Raw genomic sequence first — 22960 nt, forward strand, 5'->3', positions numbered from 1 at the left:
AAACATGCTAATGTTGCTTTCCCCAGTAGGGTCTGGAGTTTTCATCAAGGGGGAAAAATGCCTTTAATAATGCAGTTCTAAATTGATATGGGGTTAAGTTTCACAGTATCCATATTTATATTTACATGTATTCTCTCTTACCCCAATCTATCTAATTATAATCATTAGATCTATCTCAAAAAAGGGAAGGCAGCAGGCAGAATAGGCACACCCTTACACATACTAATTATGCACAGTAACAGCCAGGCTGAAAACAGTTATAAATAAAATGACTGCTAGACAGATAAAATCCAACTAGGAATATATCAGAACTCTGATCTACAGGCTGTGAAAATGTTCTGTAAATTGTGCCTTATACAGAAACAAAGCCTTCAAAATAGAGCAGAAATCAAGGAGGAAGTCTAGTGCCATAATTTGGAACTCTAGCAGAAATTTTAAGAGTTTAAAGGGACCCTAAGACCAAAACATTTGAGAATTGCTACTCAGGAGTTCAGTTACTGAGTAATATTCTACAGATGTCTTTTGCAGGGGTTAACAGGAGGAAAAGAGCAAGTTAAAAGTTCCCTTTTTTCTGTAGCTGCCAAGGCTGCTTTAAGAGTGTTAAAGGTGCAGTTCAACATTGTACAGGGCCTGTGTAAACTTACACTTTTCTTGCCCAAAAGCCCAGATGAAAGTGTTATGCAGGTGCCTCGAAATATTTGAGGGAAAGCAGTGTCTTGACCCTTTGATTTACTTGAGCTCATGAAATGTTGTGGCTTTACTGTCTTAAAAAGTCAGCTGTGGGGCTTCCCTGGTGGCGCAGCGGTTGCGCGTCCGCCTGCCGATGTAGGGGAACCGGGTTCGCGCCCCGGTCTGGGAGGATCCCACATGCCGCGGAGCAGCTGGGCCCGTGAGCCATGGCCGCTGGGCCTGCGCGTCCGGAGCCTGTGCTCCGCAACGGGAGAGGCCACAACAGAGGGAGGCCCGCATACCACAAAAAAAAAAAAAAAAAAAAAAAAAAAAGTCAGCTGTGGTTAGTTTAATCCAACCTGATCTTTTCTCACTACAGAGCTACAACACATAGCGATCTTATTCTGAGAGCAACAAAACTGGGAATCCCTTACCGAGTTATTCACAATGCTTCCATAATGAATGCTGTAGGCTGCTGCGGTTTACAGGTAATACTACAAAAGAACGCGTTTTTTTGATGGTATTTAGCAAAAATGTTTTAGTTTTCTGTAAATTTCCATAGATTTTATTGTATTTCATGAATTATAAGACATTATTATTTTATATAAGACTGTGTATTAAGTTTTTTAATACTAGATTTTTTTATAATAATTTTCCCATAGCTTAGACTTCTTTTCCCCTCATTGGAATAGATCATTGAAATTTAGCTAGAGAAAGATTTGAATTTTATATCCAAATTGTAATACACAAAAAAGGGAATATAACCCAACTAAATTGGTTAAGTATTCCTAAAACCTTTTAAAATTATTCCAAATGACTTACTCTGCATTGCTGAGGCCCATGTTTTTCCACCCAGTATTGTTTTCTGTGCTATTAAGAGCACGGTGATGCAGCATTTCTTAAAATAATCCATGAAAGAGCTAAAAGCCAGTGATATTAGGCTTTTGAGCCAACTTTGCAATTATTGATATGTAAAGTTAGTTGTTTTTAACCCAAAAATCTTGGTTCTGAGGAGTTAAAGGAGCACTCCATAACTGTGTTTAATATTTTCTTCCAGGCTGCTGACATTCATTTTACAAGTTTGATATCTGTGTTCTGATGTTCACACATATATAATCCATGACAATTGTGACTGCTTGTGGCCAGCAGAAGTTTTAAGACTTTATTGATTGTTAAGACACATTCCTATTTCAGATGTATTATAACAGGAAAAAATTTGCATCTTAGAATCTATGAAATAGGTATTTCCCAATATATCTTCCTGGAATGCATAATTTTAAATAGCTGTTTACAAAGTAGGGGACAGCATGAACTGAGAACTATTGGCTGGTTTCCTCTCTGTGAATATGAAACAGGCCTTTTATTTTAATGAAATCTTAAATATTTTGATCATATGTATGGAGAGTCCATTAGAAAAGTAGTCAAAAGTCTCTCAAATATTCTGAAAATCAAATAAAAGAATCATAAAGATTTTTTTGGGAATCATTTATGTATTTCTAATCTCTTGGGAAATATGAAGATAGCTTGCTTGATCCTTTCTGCACACGTATTTTAAAGGAACTATAATCCCATAAAATTTAATTAATACTTCTATGCTTTAGTGAAGCCCATGGATAAAAGCTACTATCAGTTATGAAGTACTGGCATGATTATTCTGATAAATGCAGTTTTAAATTTTCTACACACTAATTAGGTGTCCCAAATTAAAGGTGTGATACCACACAGAATAAGAACTGCTGATTATTAGGCACAAAGAGACAACTCACAGCCAATGGATCACCTAGACTCTGAATTCAATTGCTAGTTGTATATATAGGAAATCACAAAAAACATAACTTTTTCTTTTCTTTTGTTCTGAGGGTCAATAAAATGCTATTTAATTCATCCATTAAAAAAATATATAGCTGTTTACAGCAAGAAGCTACATTAGCCTTGGTACCCAATGCTGTGTCTGTGGCTTTAGAGGGACATGTATTTTCTGTATTACCTATGAAGAGTAGCTCACTTTAATTGACTAATCCTGGCCAGGCATCCCAGAAATATTACCTTGGTTCTGAAGAACCAGAGAAAAAGTATAAATGATTCATCTTTCAGTATTCATTACTCCTCTTAGTTATGACTATGTCTAAATTGGCAAAGAACTTTGCTGTTTGTTTTGTCTTCTAATAAAATGCATACTTAAAAATAACCTTGCCAATTCAAGTCTTTCTTACACTTAAAATTTTTTCCAAACATTTCTGTGTTGGAATAAATTGAATTCTTGACTCTCAGATTCTTGAGTGATTCTCAGTCCAATATTCTTTCCTCTAGACATACTATCTTTTAATCATTTAAGAATGATTGCCAGGAGAAAGAAAAATAGGAATAAATTATGTGATAGACAAAAATGTATAAACCTTAAGCTAATGGACTATGTATAAGGGACTGTATATATTTTTTCATATTGGTTTTATTTTTATTTCTGGTGAAGAAGGTTAGTTAGCCCCTTTCCATCATATTTTGCTCTAAATTATCTTCTAATAATCTATTATTTAGAGTTTTTTGCTTTTTAAGTGTAAAATTTTTTTTACCATCTTTATTGGAGTATAATTGCTTTACAATGTTGTGTTAGTTTCTGCTGTATAACAAAGTGAATCAGCTATATGCATATGTATATCCCCATATCCCCTCCCTCTTGCGTCTCCCTCCCACCCCTCTAGGTGGTCACAGAGCACCGAGCTGATCTCCCTGTGCTATGCAGCTGCTTCCCACTAGCTTTCTATTTTACATTTGGTAGTGTATATATGTCAATTCTACTCTTTCACTCTGTCCCAGCTTACCCTTCCCCCTCCCCGTGTCCTCAAGTCCTTTCTCTGTGTCTGTGTCTTTGTCTTTATTCCTGTCCTGCCCCTAGGTTCATCAGAACCATTTTTTTTTTTTAGATTCCATATATATGTGTTAGCATACGGTATTTGTTTTTCTCTTTCTGACTTTCTTCACTCTGTATGACAGACTCTGGGTCCATCCATCTCACTACAAATAACTCCATTTCGTTTCTTTTTATGGCTGAGTGATATTCCATTGTATATATGTGCCACATCTTTATCCATTCGTCTGTCGATGGACACTTAGGTTGCTTCCATGTCCTGGCTATTGTAAATAGTGCTGCAATGAACATTGTGGTACATGACTCTTTTTGAATTATGGTTTTCTCAGGGTATAAGGCATAAAAATTTTAAAATATCTTTGTCTTTATTATGTAAATCTGTTATCCAGACTGGGTAAAGCTAGACTAGGGTGACCCTTTCCCTCTGATCCCCTACGCTTGCTAAATGTAGAGGGTTAACAGGTTACCTTGCCATGCTCTCTTGCTCAATTTCCTAAAGGGGAAGTGGGCACCACTTTCGAAAGGCATTCTGTCATCTATGTGAAAGAGCTTTCCTATGAATTGAAACAGCCATCGAGTTGTTAAACAGAAGTTCTACTTGGGTAAGATTACAGACCTGAACAGTATATACTTTCCCAACATCTTTACCTTAGGTTAAAGAGGAGTAGTATGAAATTCCTAACCTGAGAATGGGTACAGTTTTTTTTTGCTATCATTTATCAGCTCCTTTTGAACTATCTTTTTTGTTTTTGTTGTTTTCTAAAGCAGCATAGTTCAGAATCGACCACTGAGTATTTTTTATTAACTTTGTAGTTTATTAACCAACAGAAGATTCTTGATTATCAGCATCTATGAAGGTAAGTAGTTGCATAGACTAACACTTCTACACACACACACACGCACACGCACATGCACATGCACACACACACATACACAGCCAGTTGATATGCATTCTATTCTAGGCATGCCATAAATACAGTTCCTTACCACAAACCCCATATACCTAATGAAATTTTTTTTGTTGTTATATGGAAAGTATATTAGAGGTTGCCAAGTTAGACATCATTAAGAGGAATAGTGATCTGTTTATTCAACAAATACTGTTTGTCTTCTTATTGTTTGCCTACTGAGTTTCTTTGAATATGGTGGTAAACCTGACCAAGAAGGTCTCTCCTCTCAAAGAGCTTACATTCTAGTAGGAAAGAGAGGCAATAACAAGTTTAAAAAATAAAGTCAGGTAGTGGCAAGTATAAGAAATTCAAGTAGACTGCTAGTTTAGAGAGTGACTAGGTCACTACTGTAGTTGGGTAGTCAGGGGAGGTCTCTCAGGGTGGTAACATTTAAGATTAGATATGAATCAAGAAGGAACAACCATATCCCAGTCAGAAGGAACAGTTTGGACAAAGACCCTAAAGTGGAGATGAGCTTGGCTTGTTAAAGGAACCAAAGGAAGGCTTGCTGGAGAGTAGTAGGCAAGGAGAGGAGTGATCTGAGGCTGGATAGGTGGGTAGGGTTGGATCACTAGGCTAATACACTGTCAGGAATTTGGATTTTATTCTAAGTGATAATAGACTAACTGCCTTTAGGGGGATTTAAACAGAGCGAATACTTGATCTGGTGTTTTAAAAAGATATCTCTGGCTGGTATGTGGAGATTGAATTTCTGCCAGGGAAGACTAGAAGTGAGGAAATCAATTAGTAGGTTTATTGCAGTCCTTTAGAGAAGAGGTGATGGGGGCTTGGACTTCATGGAGAGGGTAGGGTGCAATAGACGATTAAAAGAAGTAGATACATAGGAGCAGTGTCTATTAAGAGAATTGAGATTTAGGGAGATGTAGAGAGCCATTTGTGCCCTACTGATAATCCTAGGAAAGGAAAGGGACTCTGTATGCTAATGGATCCTACCATCTCACTACCACAGTTATCATGGTCCTTACCCCCACAGACTTGTCCATGGGGCTGGACGCTTCTAACACCATTGCCCAGGTGTTTTCTCATTTTGGTTGGTTGTATTAACTTGTCATTTCTAGAGAAGTTGCCTCCTGTCCTAAGAACCCTGTGCCAGTCTTCCTATGCTTTCAGGACCATTATCAATCTTAGAATTGATTATGTAGAAGAATAGGATTGGGTTTGTCTTATTCCCAGACTCTCGAAGGCATGATGTTTCCCTGAAGTATCTCCTTTTTTCTTATGAACAGTTGGTAGTCCCAGCATAGATAATAAGTGTATGTGTGTTAAGTGAAAGAGGTGAGACATAGAAGACCACATAATTTATGATTCCATTTACATAAAGTGTCCAGTAAAAGCAAATGTATAGAGACAGAAAGCAATTAGTGGTTGGCCGGGGCTGGGGATGAGAACAAGGATTAAGTATAAATGGACATAAGGGATCTGGAGTGGTAAAAACTCTCTAAAACTGGATATAGTGATGGTTGTACAACTTAGATTTATTAAAAATCATTTCATGTACACTTGGAATGGGTGAATGTTATGGTATGATAATTATCCTCAATAAAGTGGTTTAGAAAAGGATTATAAGCGGTTTTCTAGATGGACAAGAAGTTAAAAGACATTCCCAAAAGAGAGAACGGTAGAGTTAGAGAGTCATGGAGGCACTTTGGGGCATCTGCAAGGTATTACAGAAACACAAATGAATCCATACATACATACCACAGAAACCTTGGCTATCTAGAGATTAGTTAACACAAGACTTACAATACGTATGTTGGGTAAAAACTGACTACATATTGGAAAGAATTAGTAAAGGAAAGGTATAATAGATGTAATGGAAAAGGTTTAGAGTTTATTTGTAAATTAAAAGGTTTTGGTTTTACTTTTTGCTCAGGTGGTAACCAAGGAGTCATCTAACTGCTCTGGATCTTAAGTTTCTTAACTACGAGGGGATGAGGTGGGAACAGAGAGGAATGTTGGACAAAACTAGTGGTTTTCAAAGTGCACCATGATTTATGAAGATGCTGTAGGGTTCTGCAGATAATGAAGTAATTGACACCAAAACACAAAGAATAAAGGAGCCAGGTCATTATCTTTAACTCAATTTTTAACATCAGTGATGTTCTATATAAGAATTCATTTGGAAAAAAGATTTGTCACTAAAAAGTATGAAGAATACAAAACTAGCTAAGTTCTAATATCCTGTAGTTTTGGAAGCTAAAAAGCTGGCCTGTTGGGACCTCCCTGGTGGTGCAGTGGTTAAGAATCCATCTGCCAATGCAGGGGACACAGGTTCGAGCCCTGGTCTGGGAAGATCCCACATGTTGTGGAGCAGCTAAGCCCGTGCGCCACAACTACTGAGCCTGTGCTCTAGAGCCCGCGAGCCACAACTACGGACCCCACGTGCCACAACTACTGGGCCCGCGTGTCTAAAGCCCATGCTCTGCAACAAGAGAAGCCACAACAATGAGAAGCCCGCGCACCGCAACGAGGAGCAGCCCCCCGCTCTCAGCAACTGGAGAAAGCCCGCGTGCAACAACAAAGACCCAGTGCAGCCAAAAATAAATAATTTTTAAAAAAAAAGATTTATTAAAAAAAAAAAGCGGGCCTGTTTTCCAGCTATAGGCAAAGGATACATAGACCAAGATATATTAGATACTCAAATTTTCATTGAGTTAATTTTCAGATTTTTTGCAATTAAAATATTAGTTATAAACATGTATACTTTAAAATCATGTTACTTGAAATTCCTAAGTAACAGATATTTCTAACACTTATTTGTATTTTGAGGATTTTTCTATTCAAAGAAAAATCCATTTATTTGTCGAGAGCCAGTCAAGGTGGTTGTATTTAGACATTCCTGATAATGAAAAATCAGGGATTTTTCTCAGTGCACAAAAGACAAGAGGAACAAGTCCTTCTTCTCTTGAAATCTTCAAGTTAGGCATTTAGCAGCTTAATCATGCAGAATCAGAATTGCTTTTATTATTGTTGCTGCTTTTGAAGAGCCACTTACAAAATAACGTTTTTTCTTGATAACAAATGACATATATATACGCATAGAAAATCAGGAAAATACAGTAAGTATAAAGAAGAAAATAAAAGCATCCGTAGTCTCACCACCTGAAGGTAACCACAGTTACCATTTTGGTATGTTTTCTTTCAGTCTTTTTACGTAGCACTTACTGTGTGTACATTCTCCTGAATCTGACAGGCTAAAAAAGAATTACAGATCCTAAAATAATTTTTTTGCATGGTACTTTCATTTCTTGTTAGCCATTTGTGTGATAGAATATGTTAATTGTTTTGTAAAAGTTTGGTGACTGAAATGATTTTGAGACATTTTTAAAGGAAAGATAAATAAGACAGTTTGAAACCAGGTAGCAGTGATTTCTGCATTAAAAACTGCATTATCAGTTGTGGCTGACTTCAGGGAAAAATGTTGTATAATTTTCTCGACATTATGAAATGCTTCCACTTTCACTGACTGTTGCATGAGTGACCTTGATTATTGCCATATGTTCCTCTGTTTATATAATACATATCTACTTTGGGAAAAAATGTATGTTACTTTCAAAAAATAAGAACTCACTTCCTTTTTTTTAAATAACACAACACTCATTGTGATAGTCAGCATTTTTGACCTTGTAGTAGTTCTTACTGTTAGTTTTCAGAAGCATTAAATTGCTTTCATTGTTGTCCAGGCACTATTGGAGAAATGATAAAACCTAACGAGTACAAAGAACACTTAACTAGGTAATAAGGGTATTAGAGCTCCACATTACTATGTAACCTTAGAAGGATTCATCTAATAAGTTCTCTGTTCTTTTAGTCACTTTGGAATTGTTTTTGACCACCTGTTAAATCATGAGCATGTTAAAATTTTTTTCCTTCCTTTCCATTTCCTTTTTTTAGTCACTATTTTAATAGCCACCTTCCCATCATTCTCTTCTACTTTATAGTTTTCTGCTTAAATCGTAGATCTGATTGTTCCGTTCTTCTACTCAAACAATCCTGGTAAATCTCTATCTTATAAGAGTATTCAGTTGCTTGCATATGTTTATGTGCTTACCATATTATAAACTCCTTAATTTACTTATCTTCACATCTTCCATGGTACTTTATTGCAGTGCCATGCGCACATATAATCAATGTGTAACAAATATTTGCTGAGTTGAATTGCTTATTTATTTATTCCCCCCTCCCCACCCCCTACCCCAAGTTGGATCTTGTCTTTGGAATGGTATGCTTTAAGTTGTAATTCTTTCACTTAATTTGTATGTGGGTTCTCTCATTTATATGTGAAAATATAAATCTAGCTGCTCTTCTGTCTACATAGTCATTCAACTTTATCTGTGTACCTAGTGTGTAGCCATGTGTATAATCTTTCTTACTGTTAGCAATAGTCAGTGTTTTATCAATGTTAAGCAAAATGCATGTGAAGATTAAAAACAACAAGTATTCTATATAAAAAACTAGTAATTCTTGATTATGTGGTTTTGTGGTACATTTTTTGACAACTCTGCTGGCTCAGCTTTCTTTTACCTCACAGATTTAAGTGATCTGATTAGGATATACATATATAAAAGATACATGTGGGGCTTGATAGAGTTCTTAGCAAGTTAAATTTTCTAATTTTTCCATATCCAGAAAAGATACTTTTTAACCTAAAAATCACAAAATATTTTCATTTGAATATAAAATACCAAAGCATTAAAATCTAATAATAAAATCAAGTTTACAAAGTATCTGCTTCTGAAAGAAAGGAAATACTGGCAGCGAGATGAATTAAGACTATTAAGGTCATTCAGGCAGGTGGTACTGAGAACTCAAACTAAGGTAGAGGGAAAGAAATTAATAGTTTCTAGATAACCTGTAGAGCTAGAATTGACAGGAATTGTTACCTGGTAAGGCGTCAGGAATTAGATACTTGTTAGAGGCAAAGTCAGGCAATACTTATTTCTAGATACTTGCTTAATGCCATTGTAAATACTGCCCAGGATTTCCCACCTCTGTTACTTTGTTCACATCATCTCATTCTTCTGCATGTTCAGCTTCCCCAGGCTAAATCTTACCCGTCCTTTAAGGTCCAGCTTATATTCTTTCTATTCAGAAGTTACTTTCAGGTGCGCTCTCGGTGGGGGAAATGCTGAACTCTTATACAATCTATATCTAATTTTTTATTATTATTTATTACCTCATATCTGTCTTTCTTGTGCATCTTTTCACTCTTAAATAGTGCCTTATATATAATTAAGTAAATCATTTTGAATTGAGTTTTTGTCTTCAATTGATAAAAAACATGATCCGGTATCAAGTTAGATAAACTGCTTTCCTTATAACTTACTCTAGGTTAAAACACACACAAAAAGCCTGTATGTACCTACTGTTTTTTGAAAACAGTTCTTTTTGTAATCTTTAAGTGTAGATCTGCATCAATAATGGTTTGGGGGAAAATGATCACAAGCACAAAGGCTTACATTTTTAGGATGGTAGGTGCTCAGTTAACCTCAGTTAACTGATGTAACCTCAGTTCTTGTCACTGTATGATTTTGTTCCAGTTTCTTTTTGTAATTTACTGGTAAGTCCTTGAGTTGTGAAACACAAAGGAATTGGCCCTTCTGTTCTTTGAGGTACTGACATCTAAATGGTGAAACTGTTTGCATAATGTTCCAGAATTCATTGAAGAAGTTTGTACCACAGCCATGGAAATGGTTACAGTCTATAAATCAGGGTCCTAGAAAGCAGTGCTTATGTGAGGTTTTCTTTAATCCCCCAAATTAGACAATTGAAAGACGCTTTTACATAAAGTGTTTCAGCTAATGTTTTTATGTGACTAGCATCTCAATTCTTTTAAGTCATCTATCCCCTTCTTTTTAAATGAAGAATTTACCTCCATGACTATATTTTCATGACTCTTAAAATATTGAAAAGCTATTTAAAGTATTTATATATGGTTGCATATGAAATTTTCTTTAATGGTTTTCCTTTAAAGTTTTTTTAAATAGAGTAATGTTAATATTTTAAAATCTGATCAGAGATGCCAAAAATCCTTTTAAGAATGTAAACAATTGAACTTGTCAGAATTAAATCATAAACATAGTTTCAAATGTTTGGTAATATTTTTGAGCTCACTCCAGTAAGGAGAGCAGTTGGATTATAGCACAACACCGCATTTTAGAACATCTTCATATCATCATTATAAACATTATCGTTATGTTATCAAATTCCTAACATTTACTGAGTCTTTACTATGGCACTAGGCACTACATACAGTATGTCATTTAATCCTTAACAAAACACATTATTAGGTTTATAATTATTATATCCATTTTGCAAGGAAGTTCCTCCTGAAAGTCACCGAACTAGTCACCATGATCATCCAACTAGTAGGAACCAGAGCCATGACTCCAGAGCTTTTGCCCACTATGTAAGGTATAAGTGAGACTGCATACTTCGTGAGGACCGGACCTCTGCTTTGCTTCTCACTTTATGCCTGTGCATAGCATAATGCCTGGCACATAGTGGATGATTTATAATAAATATTTGTTGGACAGATTTGCCTCTTATAGAACAACAACAATAACAGAAGCCCTCAACAGAGCTAGGCTTAGTCCTTGTAGCTTGGTGAATGTATTCCAGGGATCTTACATTGGAACTCTAAATACATTTACTACAGAGAAGCCATGTTAGGTGTGGCTGGAAGGTTTATGACTGAATTCTCAGAGTTACATGGGTCTTTGTACACTAATCTGTGAATTCGACTGCCATTGGATAGCATGGCTTCTATGGGGAAATATCTTTTCAGACAATTTTCAAATGGACTTTGGGAATAAAGCCTATTGGTAGGTAGGTTGGAGGTTGTGGCCATATAAGGAATATGATGAACCTTCCCTTGGTATCTCAAAGTCACCATTATGAGTATCAGTGATAGTTTTTAAGCCCTCAACATATAAAAATTGAGAAAAGTTGAGGTTCTTTAGTGATGGAAGGATGGAGGACTTTGAATGTCCTAGCTTCTCTCTTTCCTCCCTATATGCGTCTTGCAGCAGCTTCTGAAAACTGAGAAGCCTGGGGACGATATTCCCTTCTCCAGACCAGTTTCTTCATTTTTCAAATGAAGAACTTTAGGCTTAGAAAAGTTAGGTGATTTCCTGAAGTCACACAGCTGTTTCAATCACAGAGCTAATTTACGGCAGAGGACTAGATGTAATTTCCAGCATTTAGTGCTTTCCAGCTCTACTAAAAATTCTTTCAGGCACTCTTTAAATTGAATAATTAAATATTTACATAACAACTTCAGTGTTATGTTTTACCATATATTAAGTCTTTGAAAATAAAATCCTTTGTGCAGTACCTAAATAAGAACGAATATAAGCATATTATTCACAGTTTGAATAACTTTTTACATGTTATTTGAGTCATACAACCCTATGGGTCGGAAGGGCATATGTTATCACTGTTCCTATTTTAAGGATTAAGACTTAGAAAGAATAATGTCACACAGCTAACAAGTTGAGGAACCAAAAGTCAAAACTAGATTTTCTCAGCATAAGATTTGGAGTTGGACTCACCTTAAGTGAGATGTGCAGCCAGCCTGGAAGCAAGTTGGAACAAAGCAACTTCTTGGTTGTGTGATAGTCAAGTGGAGTGGGTGGGCCTCTTGTGGGGGAAAGGAGGAGGTCTGGGAAAAGGCCTATCACTGAACTCTATAGTGAGGGAATAAACAGTGGGTAAAGTAAGGGAGTAGGTTTTGGGATATGGCTGCAGTGAGTATACAGTGCATGAATTTTACTGAGACGTCATGGTAGAAAGGAGCTCTTCCTCAGACCTAGGTTTGAGTTTCGTTTTCACTACTAACTAGCTGTGTGACCTTAGGCAAGTCAGTTGATCTTGACAGTGGACTCATCTGTAAAGTGAGGATAATGTTAACTTTGTGAACTGTGCTCTGACTGCTCAAAAGTATTTTTTTTTTTTTGGCTTCCTTCTGGGTTCTTTGTATTTCAGTATTTTTAGTAGCTACCTAGCTAAATCATGAAGTAGTTACCTATGTTCCCATACTGAATGCAGAAATACTAGAAATCTCCAACTGAAAGGGCATCAGAATGACACCAGCTGCTGTGGATCAAAGAGAATTTTTATTACCTTTTTTTGTGTGACAGACTTGATACCCAGTCCATCTCAAGTTTGGTTCTTGCTTTTTATCTTTATTGTTGTCTATGAAATAGTAGTTAGTGAATTGTTCCATCATTAATTAATTTTAGTTTTTATTTTTTCTAGTTGTATAGGTTTGGAGAGACAGTGTCTGTTGTTTTTTGGACAGACACTTGGAGACCAGAAAGCTTCTTTGACAAAGTGAAGAAGAACAGACAAAACGGCATGCACACGTTATGCTTACTAGGTAAGGGCTGTGGAGTTTCTTTAGGGTGACAATATGGAGTTGTCATATTGTTCTCATTTTGATTTTGTGTGAAGGTGAAACTGATACAGGCTAGCTACTCTATGCATGGCATGCTCTCCCCCATACTCTGTGGAGAAATAAATTTTCTGTTCCAAATACAACATGGCTACTCCTACATATGTGCCATAGTTCATGCTGCTGCCTACTTATGCCCTAATAGATCCTCGCCAGCATTCCATCTTTTACCCATTTGTCCATTAAGACCCTGTTCTGGTCAATTTACAGCAATTCAGTAGACGTATTGAGCATTTATTCTTACCACGTTCCATCCTGTCTTCCTTACGGTGTCCTTTGAATACTGCAGTATTAATGCTATCAGAATCACAGAATTATAGATCTGAAAGAGACTCTTGAGATCATCTTACTGAAGCCGTATTTTACAGATGAAGTTGAGGCCCAGAGATATTGAATCATTTTCCCACTGTCACCCAGATTATTAGTTGCAGAATTTGTAGAATCCAAATAGTCTGTTATTCACAGCTCTTTTCACTGTATTATGCTGCCAAATTCTGTTTCCTACCTAGTGTGGAAATGGCTGGGATCACTGTCTTTGTACACTAAGCTGGTGGTACTGATAGAGCTTCAGAAGGGATGGGCTGCGTTTGTCAGCAGAGGTACTGGAATTGTACTGATTCACATCTGCTATCAGTTCCTATTCTACAGTGTGTGTTGTAAAAATGCTATAATCAGAGCTTTAATCTGTGGCTAGTCAACAGAAAAGAAATAACTGGCATCTTTGATAACTTTGAAATGACACTTATACTTGGGATCAGAAGACAAAATCTGAGTGCTACTATATACTAGCTAGAGAATATTGTAAACAGTCCTTACCTTTGCTTTCATTTTTATCAAATAGGAATAATCTTTTCTTGCCTCATGTAAGTGTTTAGAGCAGTCCTTCTCAAACTATTTGTGGTGAAGGACCAGGTTTTGTTCTTTTATTTGTATATGTGTGTGTGTGTGTGTGTAGATATGTGTGTATATACACACACATATATAAAATATATGTAAAAATAAATACATATACTTATTTACTTTTAAATTTCTAATCTTTTGTGTCAAAGTCAAATTACTGTAAGTGTTTGTAAACACTTATTCTCACTCTTGTAGGTTTTTTTTTTATCATTTATTGGGAACAAAATTCTCACATACTGGCATCAGTCCTCGGATCATACACTGAATTGCACTGTTTTAGTGATACTGTGTGTGAAGTCACAGCAGAAGAATGTCTGCCACATAGCACAGAATCAGGGCAAAGAATGAACCCATGGTTTTGGCCTCTGTAGTAAGTACAGATATTCAGAACATTAGAAAAGATTCCTATTTGCCAAAGGCATTTAGGTTATTTGTATAACGTAGACAGTTCTCTATTATTCAATAATATATAATTTGTACATTATCAGAACCTCTATCAATATGTCTCTTTTAAAAGAGAAAACTGTAGAAAAGTTTAACTAATGGTTAGCATTTCTTATAGGGTAGAAATCGGAAATTATCTAGCAGGGGTTAGCAAACTAGCACCCGTGGATCAAATCTAGCCTACTGCCTGTTTTATAAAGTTTAATTAGAACACAGCCATGCTACTTCATTTATGTATTATCTGTGGCTGCTTTCATGCTCCACTGGCAGTGATAAGTAATTTTGACATAGACCTTGTGGCCTTCAGAACCTAAAATATTTACTACCTGCTTCTTCACAGAACAAGTTTACTGACTCCTGATCTAAAGTGAAATTCTACCTAATCTGATGTGGTATACCCTGTATCCCCCAGTGATTCTCTTTCCCATTACCTTGTATTATTTCTTTTAAGTCTTACCATCCATCTGAATTGTTTTATTAACTTGCTGGTTTTCTTCCCTACTTCATAAGAGCAGGGACTTTATCTTGCTCATTCCCCTCTTCCTAATGTCTAGAAGTCTGGCACAGTGTAGCTGTTCAACAAATATGTAATGGAAGTTAATTGGTTGAAGTTTACTTTTAGCTTATTTTCTCAGACTTGATATTATTACCCATTGGCACAGAAAATGTTTAACTCTTGCTAGCTCATTCAGTTCCAGCTAGAATACATTCCTTTTACTCCATTAACATTGACACCTAATTAATTCTAGATCTAGATCAGGCCATGCATGCTTCTCTAACATTTTTTTGGCTTATGCCTATATCCCACAATTAACTGGTATAATAATGTTTTCTCATTTTAGTTTATTATCAGGGCAATTTAGTAATTCATTGTTAATTCGCTTTATAGTTTTGTGTTTAGATTTTCCATGTGGAAAGATACTAGTTTTCCTTTTTTTGTAGTTCCTACTGGCAGGCTGACTGTAACACACTTGTTAATACATGTGGAATATGCCATTAGATATATCCATCATGTTATCTTAAACTTAGATCCAATTAAGGCCAGCAGTATGTAGGAAGTCAAACTAGAAGGATGTGAGAAGGACAGCCATTAAAAGGACTTTTATTAAAGGCAGAAGTAGAAGTATATGCAACTGAGGGATAAAAAATAAGGATTCATTGGAGCTCAGGTACTAAAAAGCGTGCGTGTGTGTGTGTGTGTGTGTGTGTGTGTGTGTGTGTGTGTTTTACAACAGAACTGAGAGGTTTTAAGACAGAACGAGGAAAAAAGTAGTCTTAAGAGGCAAGCTACCTGATAACATCTTCATGTATCATAAAAAATGGGGGAAAGGAGGAAAAATAGGATTTATCTTTTGGAAGCTTTGGAAGGACAGAAAATCAGTTTAGAGTATTTATTGAGTATTTACTGTATGCCCAATGTGGAGTTAGGTTCTTCTGTAATACTAAGGAAGTATTAGACATGGGTCCTGCCCTCAGGGTTTTGAAATCTAGTTGGAACTAATGTGCTGTGTACATGAAAGTTTATAGAACAGTTAAGTTCTATTGTATGGAGAGGCAGGAAGGACAAACCAGAACTTTGGCTCTTGAACTCTCTCTTAAGAGCTGCCTCTTTTCTTGGCTTTCCTGGGAAAAGACAAACAAGGTTAAACAATATATCTTCCTTGCTCCATTAACAAAAACAGGAACAAGGTGTGAGGTATAAGATATCATGATTCCAAATTCTCAAACCATAGATCTCATCATTTAATCACCTGGAATTCTCATTATTCAAATTAGTACGTATTTATTGAATGCCTGCTATGGGCCATGCCCTATAGGGATTAGTGAGACTATGTCATGGTAAGAAACCATAGAGAATTTAAAGTTTACTTGGAAGGATAAGACTGATATATATAATGTAATTAGAGGTTAATAAAATACAGCATTAATAGTATGGATATTTCAGAGGACAAAGAGCATTTAAGAGGAAGTCAGTGAAGGCTTTCTGAAGGAGCTGGGACTTTTACTCTACTTAAAGGGTAGATAGTTTAAGATGGGCTGGTGGTAGTGGAGCCGTGTGAACAAATTTATTCAGTAGAATTTATGGAGTATCTACTAGGTACTTTGCATTATGCTAGGTGCTGGTACTAAGATGAATAGGAGAAGCTTACATTCTAGCAAGTAGAAGTAGAAAGGAATAATTATGGCCTGTGTGAAGACAGGGAAAAGTATCAAGATAGGTCTGGCTTGAGATTAATTCATGAATGCAGTCTTAGGTTCAATTAAAAAGCATTTGCCTGTAAAAATTCTCCCCAACCCTCTTAATTTTTACAATCAAATTCTGTAGAGCATATCAGTGAAAAAGTAAAAATATTGAAGATATTAAATTAAAAACTTAAGTATGACAACATTTCAGAAGCTCAAGGTGAATACATTAATAAATGTGTTTAATTTTTAGAAAATATTACAACTATTGTGTAAAGGAGCTCAAAGTCGACTTATATATCATTAATTGTATTGCAGGCCATATTTCAATAATAGATATACATTTTTTTCCTATATGTGCCAGACAAGTGGAAATATTAAATAATTAATAATATTTCGAACCTGAAAAATATATTCACTGCTGGTTCCAAGAACATTTAGAAATACATGTAAGGGATTATCTCTGGAGTATTTTCCAAGCAAATACTTAGTATCCTTTATGAGAAAAACTTTTATAATCACTTGGGAAAGCTGTAGAAGTCTATCAGAAAGACCCCTCAGTTGCACTATATTTATTTTTGCAAAAACAAACTTTGACTGAACCATTTGTTTTCAACATGTAGAACAGGAAGCAGCTGTCGCTCTTGCTGTTGTGTGCTGAGTTCCTGTGAGGATGTAGAGTGATTCTGCTTTTTTACCTTCTACCGAATTGTTTAGCTGAGCATCAGTGATTAAAAAGTGTAAAGGATCAAATCTTTGTGATGCTTGCATTGTCAAGCTTTATTAGAGCAAAGACTACGTGGGTTTTGGCGGTTGTGGTAGCCCTGTACCTGGCTACCAGTCAGTGCTCAGGAAATCCCAATTAAAGTATGAATACTTGGTATTAAAGTATTCATAAGTTATTAGGCATGTTTTACCATTCACTAGAAAGCAAAAGTCTGTTTTCAAAATGTGGTAAGAATTTTCTTTTATTTATGTTACATGCATTGAAGCTTATATTCTAGTGCCTGAAAAATAGGTAAGAAGAGGAACATAACAAGACTTTTCAGTTGGTTCTATGCAGTTACCACCTAATAGAAATGAACACAAAAATTTTGATTAGCTGTTTAGTAGTGTATATGCCAATATTTACCTAACTCTTTCCTGTGTCTTCTTTTCCAAGAGGAAATTTGATCCTTTCAGGATGGTCTCAGGGCCAACTTCATGTTTGTTTTCTAACTAATGACCTTTACACAACCACAAGCTTCCCTTCTTCTTCATATTTCCTTTAAAAAGTGGCCAGATACAAGTGTGAGGAACGATTGTTGTAGACTCAATCAAATTAGCATTTTGGAGACTTGAGAATAATGTCTATCACAAACTTAGGTGACTCAGTTGAAGTTTACATGTAGGATTTTGGATAAAGTAATTAATTAAAAGAGGACTATTTTTTACTTCCTACAGACATCAAAGTAAAGGAGCAGTCTTTGGAAAATCTACTCAAGTAAGTTCTTATTCTGAGAATGCTTACATCTACTTTAATTCCGTGAACAATAAGTTCTACTTAAATAATATGAGTTCTAAAGATTGTTGAAAATCAGTTTTCAGTAACAGTGCAAAATTAAATACTTTCAATCTTATGAAATGATAAGCAGTGTGATAGATAGAGTGGAAATAGCAATAGATTTCTTGGGTCAGTACTGAGAACAGTCGTTGGCACCTGATAGGCACTCCGTAAATATTTGTGGAATGAGTTAATTGGGAGTCAGAAGACACGGGTTTGAGTCTTGCGTTGGCCTCTGGTTATGTGCTCTTGGGCAAGTTACTTCCATTTCTGAGCTGTATTTTCTTCATTTGTATAATGGGAGTACTAACCCCTTTTGCTGATAGATGCAGTGTCCCATACAGTAGCTGCTACCCACATGTAACTAATGAGCACTTTAAATATGTATGGCTGATGTAACTGAGGAACTGAATTTATAATTTAATTTTAATTAAATTAAAACATACTCAGCTTAGTTAATAGAAAACATTTAAGTATATTTAGAACAATTCAGTATGTAAATCTACTTTTGCAACCATGAATTTTATGAAATCTAAATACAGGTCAAGTATTTCCAATGAAAATTTAACATTTGAATTAAGATGTGCTAAAATATAAAATACATTCCAGATTTCAAAGACTTAGTACAAAAACAATCTTTAATAATTTTTATAGGAATAAATGTTGAAATATAACATTCTGGATCTATTGGGTTAAATAAATATACTAAAGTTAATTTTTTTCTTTTTTTTTTTTACTTTTGTTAATGTAGAGACTATAGAAAATTTAAAATTATGTTTACTGCTTGCATTATATTCCTCTTGGAGCGTGCTGCCTTATAGAATTGTTTTGAGCGTCAGTAAAATAATCTATATGAATTGTTTCGTAAACTGCAAAAGCAGTGTTTTTATTTTGATCATTGGGCAAATGTGGTAGGCTTTTGAGGCATATGGAAGTAAACATATCCTCCAAGATTTTGAGATATTTATCGCTTTAGTTTACTTTTTCTAGAGGAAGATGTGAAAAGAGGGATATGTGGTTTAAACATGGTAATAAAAATGAACATTATAGAACCTGATTAAACTAAGGTATAGAACAAATTGCCACTTATTTTGAATTATTTTTGCCTGAAGTATCACTTTGAATAAAAGTAACTTTGATTTAAACATCTATCTTTTAAGTTGTTGGACTTTTATTTCTGCCAGCATTTTAGTGAGATGAGAGGGCATTTGAAGTAGAACAATGAAAAAAGCTTAAGAAACTTAAGATAAATGATCACTGTATCTGTGCTTTAATATATACTTAAAGTGGGTAACAAGTGACCGCTTCAAACATAATGTAGACTATGGTAATTGAGTATACCTGGGGGAGTAACTGTGTTAAAAATGTATTGTGTAATTTCATGGCTAAGAACAGTGGCATCTAGTTTTACACTTACAGGGGAAGAAAGATCTATGAACCTCCTCGTTATATGAGTGTAAACCAGGCAGCCCAGCAACTTCTGGAGATTGTTCAGAATCAGCGAATACGAGGAGAAGAACCAGGTACTGAAGAACCTTAAAAGGGCTCTCGTATTCCCCTACTGTTACACTGAGGTGTCTATGTAACGTCTGACAAACACACACATATATGCCAACACCACTGAAGTGAGAGTCAGTGTGTTTGCATTGTATTTTTCCTTGTCACTTTTTTTCAACTTTACCTTAAATCTCATAAGCTGAATGTTCTACTGAAAGAAAAATAATGGAGTTCCTTTTAGTACAATTAATATCATTCTAGAAAGTAAGGATTTTTTACAAATTAACTATAAATCAGCTTTTATGTTAATATGTTAACATATAAATATTTTGGTAAAATACAGAACTTCCATTTTAGCCCAAATCTATGGTAAACTCTGTCCTGTAAAAGTATACTTATTCTACTTTTTCTCATTCTCAACACTGAGACCAGGTATAGTTTTCTTCAGGATAAAGACAAGAGAATTTATCCTTATATTCCTAATATCTAGACATAGTATTAATAGATGTGGTATATAATAAAATGTTCATTGTCAGTAGGTTTTTATTGAGACGTTCTTAAATGAATCTGTCATTGTATTCTGTTCTAAGGTGCTGACTGGCTTTGAGCACCTATTTCTTGATAGAAAAGATACATGAAGAGATTCTTGAATAACATTGGCCTCAGTAGGCCTTGTTAAAGTCATGAAACAAATAATCTGCAAGGGTGCTCTATGTCCATACCTTTGCACAGAGTTCCTTACATGCCTGCTTGTCCTTGTAGAAATCATTTGCCCCATTTTGACCATTTTTGAATCAGGACAGCTTTCCCAACTAAACAAAACCACAAGAGGGTCAGCCCTTCAGCTGTCAGGCCAGAGTGAATAATACTAAAGTTCACTAATGTTGGTTATTTTGAACTTAAAAGCATAAGGAGTGTCATAATGCCTATTATTTGTTAAGGGCTATGTAGTTTACTAAGTACTTTCATATCTATTATCTTAGCCCTTAAACCACCATTTATGACAGATAGTATTCCACTAAAAAAAAAAAAAATGAAAAAACTGAAGTTTGTCACATAGCTAGGTGGCCAAGCACAGACTCAAATCTGTGTATTTAGCTCATAATCCCCTGGTTTTTCCAGTATATCTTGCCCAATGTGAATATATCTCAAACATTTTATTTAAAATATAAGCATGTAATAAACATGTTCACTCGGAATCTACTTAAAGACAAACGCTATGCAATAGAGTATGGATACAGGAATTATGCAAGTCCTAAAAATTTAAACTAAGGTAAGTCTTTGGAATTCTGAAAGGGTAAAGTTAGGAAGTACTACTTTACTTTATATGTCAGGTAGTGCAAATAATTTAGAAAAGCCTTAGGTAAATCAGTAGATAGTGTGTCCATAATGAGTGACTAAGGAGATTTAATATATTTGAATCTTCTTTAAATATACTTTGGTACTAGTGTTAGTTTGACTGGATTCAGGATAATGCATTGCTGAATTGAATGGTGGTATCTTTTTTTTTTTTTTTAATAGCAGTCACCGAGGAGACACTCTGTGTTGGCTTAGCCAGGGTTGGAGCTGAAGACCAGAAAATTGCAGCAGGCACTTTGCAGCAGATGTGTACTGTGGACTTGGGAGGACCATTACATTCCTTGATTATCACAGGAGGCAGCTTGCATCCACTGGAGATGGAGATGCTAAGTCTGTTTTCCATACCAGAAAGTAGCTCAGAATCCCAAAGCATTGATGGACTCTGAACATAGGCATTTCTATTGTTAGATGTTAATTTCAGTTACATATGCACATACACATATTTGTATAACAAATCAACAGGTCTTTTGGTTTACCTAATGAGTATAAAACGAGTGACCAAGAAGAAAGATGCCGACTCGACAATGCTTGGTTTCCTTTGGCGATGAGTTTTTTCCCTATGATATCATCAGTTTTTGCTGCTATTTTGGCAGTTTTTCAGGATGTACATACATGGAGCAGACCAAGCTGGAAAACTTACAGATAGACATCCATTGACAGAATCATTTAAAAGCAACTTTTGTTTATGAAATCAGTTTATAGAAGGTGGAACTTTCTTCTTTCTTAAAAAGTCAGATGTCCTGACTGCAACATAAGTTGTCCTGACAGCATTTGGTATTAATGCATATAAACAGAGGTGGGAAGAATAAGTCCCCACCCAACAGTCCTACTTACTTAAAGCTCAGCTGAGCACATGCCACAAAATGACATCCTTTTGAATTGCCTTGTCTTGTTTAGCTGACGTCCTAATTATGTGCCTCATATTCTGCTGTATTTTGGAGGTTATATAATTGTTGAATTATAAATGTTCAGCCAGCCATGTACAGTTGCTGTTTGGTTTTAAATAGCATCTTTCACATCCAAGCTGACAAATGGAAAACTTGCTGACTACAAAATAAAATTTTTAAAAATTTAAGTTTGAAAACAACAGTGGATTGGTCAAGATTTATCATACCACTTAACAGTTAATATGCCTCTGTATGTATGCAAGTAGCCACATTCTTCTTCCTAGTTGTAAATCACACTCCATTTATTATGTTTCATGACTATGAAGTCTCGTACTTTTGTCAGTTTATAACAGAAATAGCTTTGCTACATGTTAGTTTAGTTGGTCTAACTCTGAGTACAGTTGACCCTTGAACAACACAGGTTTGAACTGTGTAGGTCTGCATATATGCAGATTTTTTTTTCACTAAATACATACTACAGTACTACACAATCCATGGTTGGTTGAATCCATGGATGTGGAACCAGGGATGTTTTCAACTGCATGGAGGGTCAGTGTCCCTAACCCTGACATTGTTCAAGGTCAATCAACTGTGTTTTCATGGCCTAATCAACTTATCTGAACTCTTTGTTGAGTAGATTCATAGGAAGTTGAGCAACTACTTCCCTACTTTCTGGAAGCATCAATTAAGAAGAGAGTATTTTGAGTTGTTTCATTTCATTTGAGATAAAAGATATTTTAATATATGTGAAACATTCTGTTATCACTATGTTGGATGAAAAAGAAGAGAGAGACAAGGACATTTAAGTACCAGTTCTGTATTGTTTTTTTCTAAGGTGTTAAATTAAACAATGAAGAATTATAAAGTGAAGGCCTTCTGTTTTTGGTAGTGGTGGAATAGCTTGTAATGTACAAACCCTCCCAATTATAAACTCTGGAAAAATGTAATAAATAACTGTCTAAAGGCACTGGGGAGTGACCAGAAGCAGCCTGAGAACTATGCTTATATGACTTTTCCCTCAGGGCATTCACCAGTCTGTCTGGTGAGGGGATGGCTAGAACTGAAGAGAAAGTTGCAGTCTTAATGACTTGAGGTATTGGAGGAATTGGGGGCTGCCTGAGGAGCTGTAAATTGAAGGAGGAAATTCTAGAAATGAAGGTGGCACTGATGGAGGAGACTTCCAAT

At 35.6% G+C, this 22960-nt stretch overlaps 1 protein-coding gene across 2 annotated transcripts in view; it reads left to right on the forward strand.

The window, feature by feature from the left end:
- The window catches only part of DPH5 (diphthamide biosynthesis 5), a 35533-nt gene extending 13558 nt beyond the window's left edge, over positions 1-21975 (forward strand). For both annotated transcript variants that reach the window (XM_028489067.2, XM_007115161.4), the window contains 5 exons: positions 1049-1157; positions 12766-12886; positions 17933-17972; positions 19452-19555; positions 21051-21975. In XM_028489067.2, the coding sequence (XP_028344868.1) occupies positions 1049-1157; positions 12766-12886; positions 17933-17972; positions 19452-19555; positions 21051-21274 (598 nt within the window). In that variant the 3' untranslated portion in view covers positions 21275-21975. The remainder of the gene's footprint in view (positions 1-1048; positions 1158-12765; positions 12887-17932; positions 17973-19451; positions 19556-21050) is intronic.
- The last annotated feature ends 985 nt before the right edge of the window (positions 21976-22960 follow it).

The sequence above is a fragment of the Physeter macrocephalus genome, chromosome 4 (genome assembly GCF_002837175.3).
Source record: "Physeter macrocephalus isolate SW-GA chromosome 4, ASM283717v5, whole genome shotgun sequence".
Taxonomy (NCBI): domain Eukaryota; kingdom Metazoa; phylum Chordata; class Mammalia; order Artiodactyla; family Physeteridae; genus Physeter; species Physeter macrocephalus.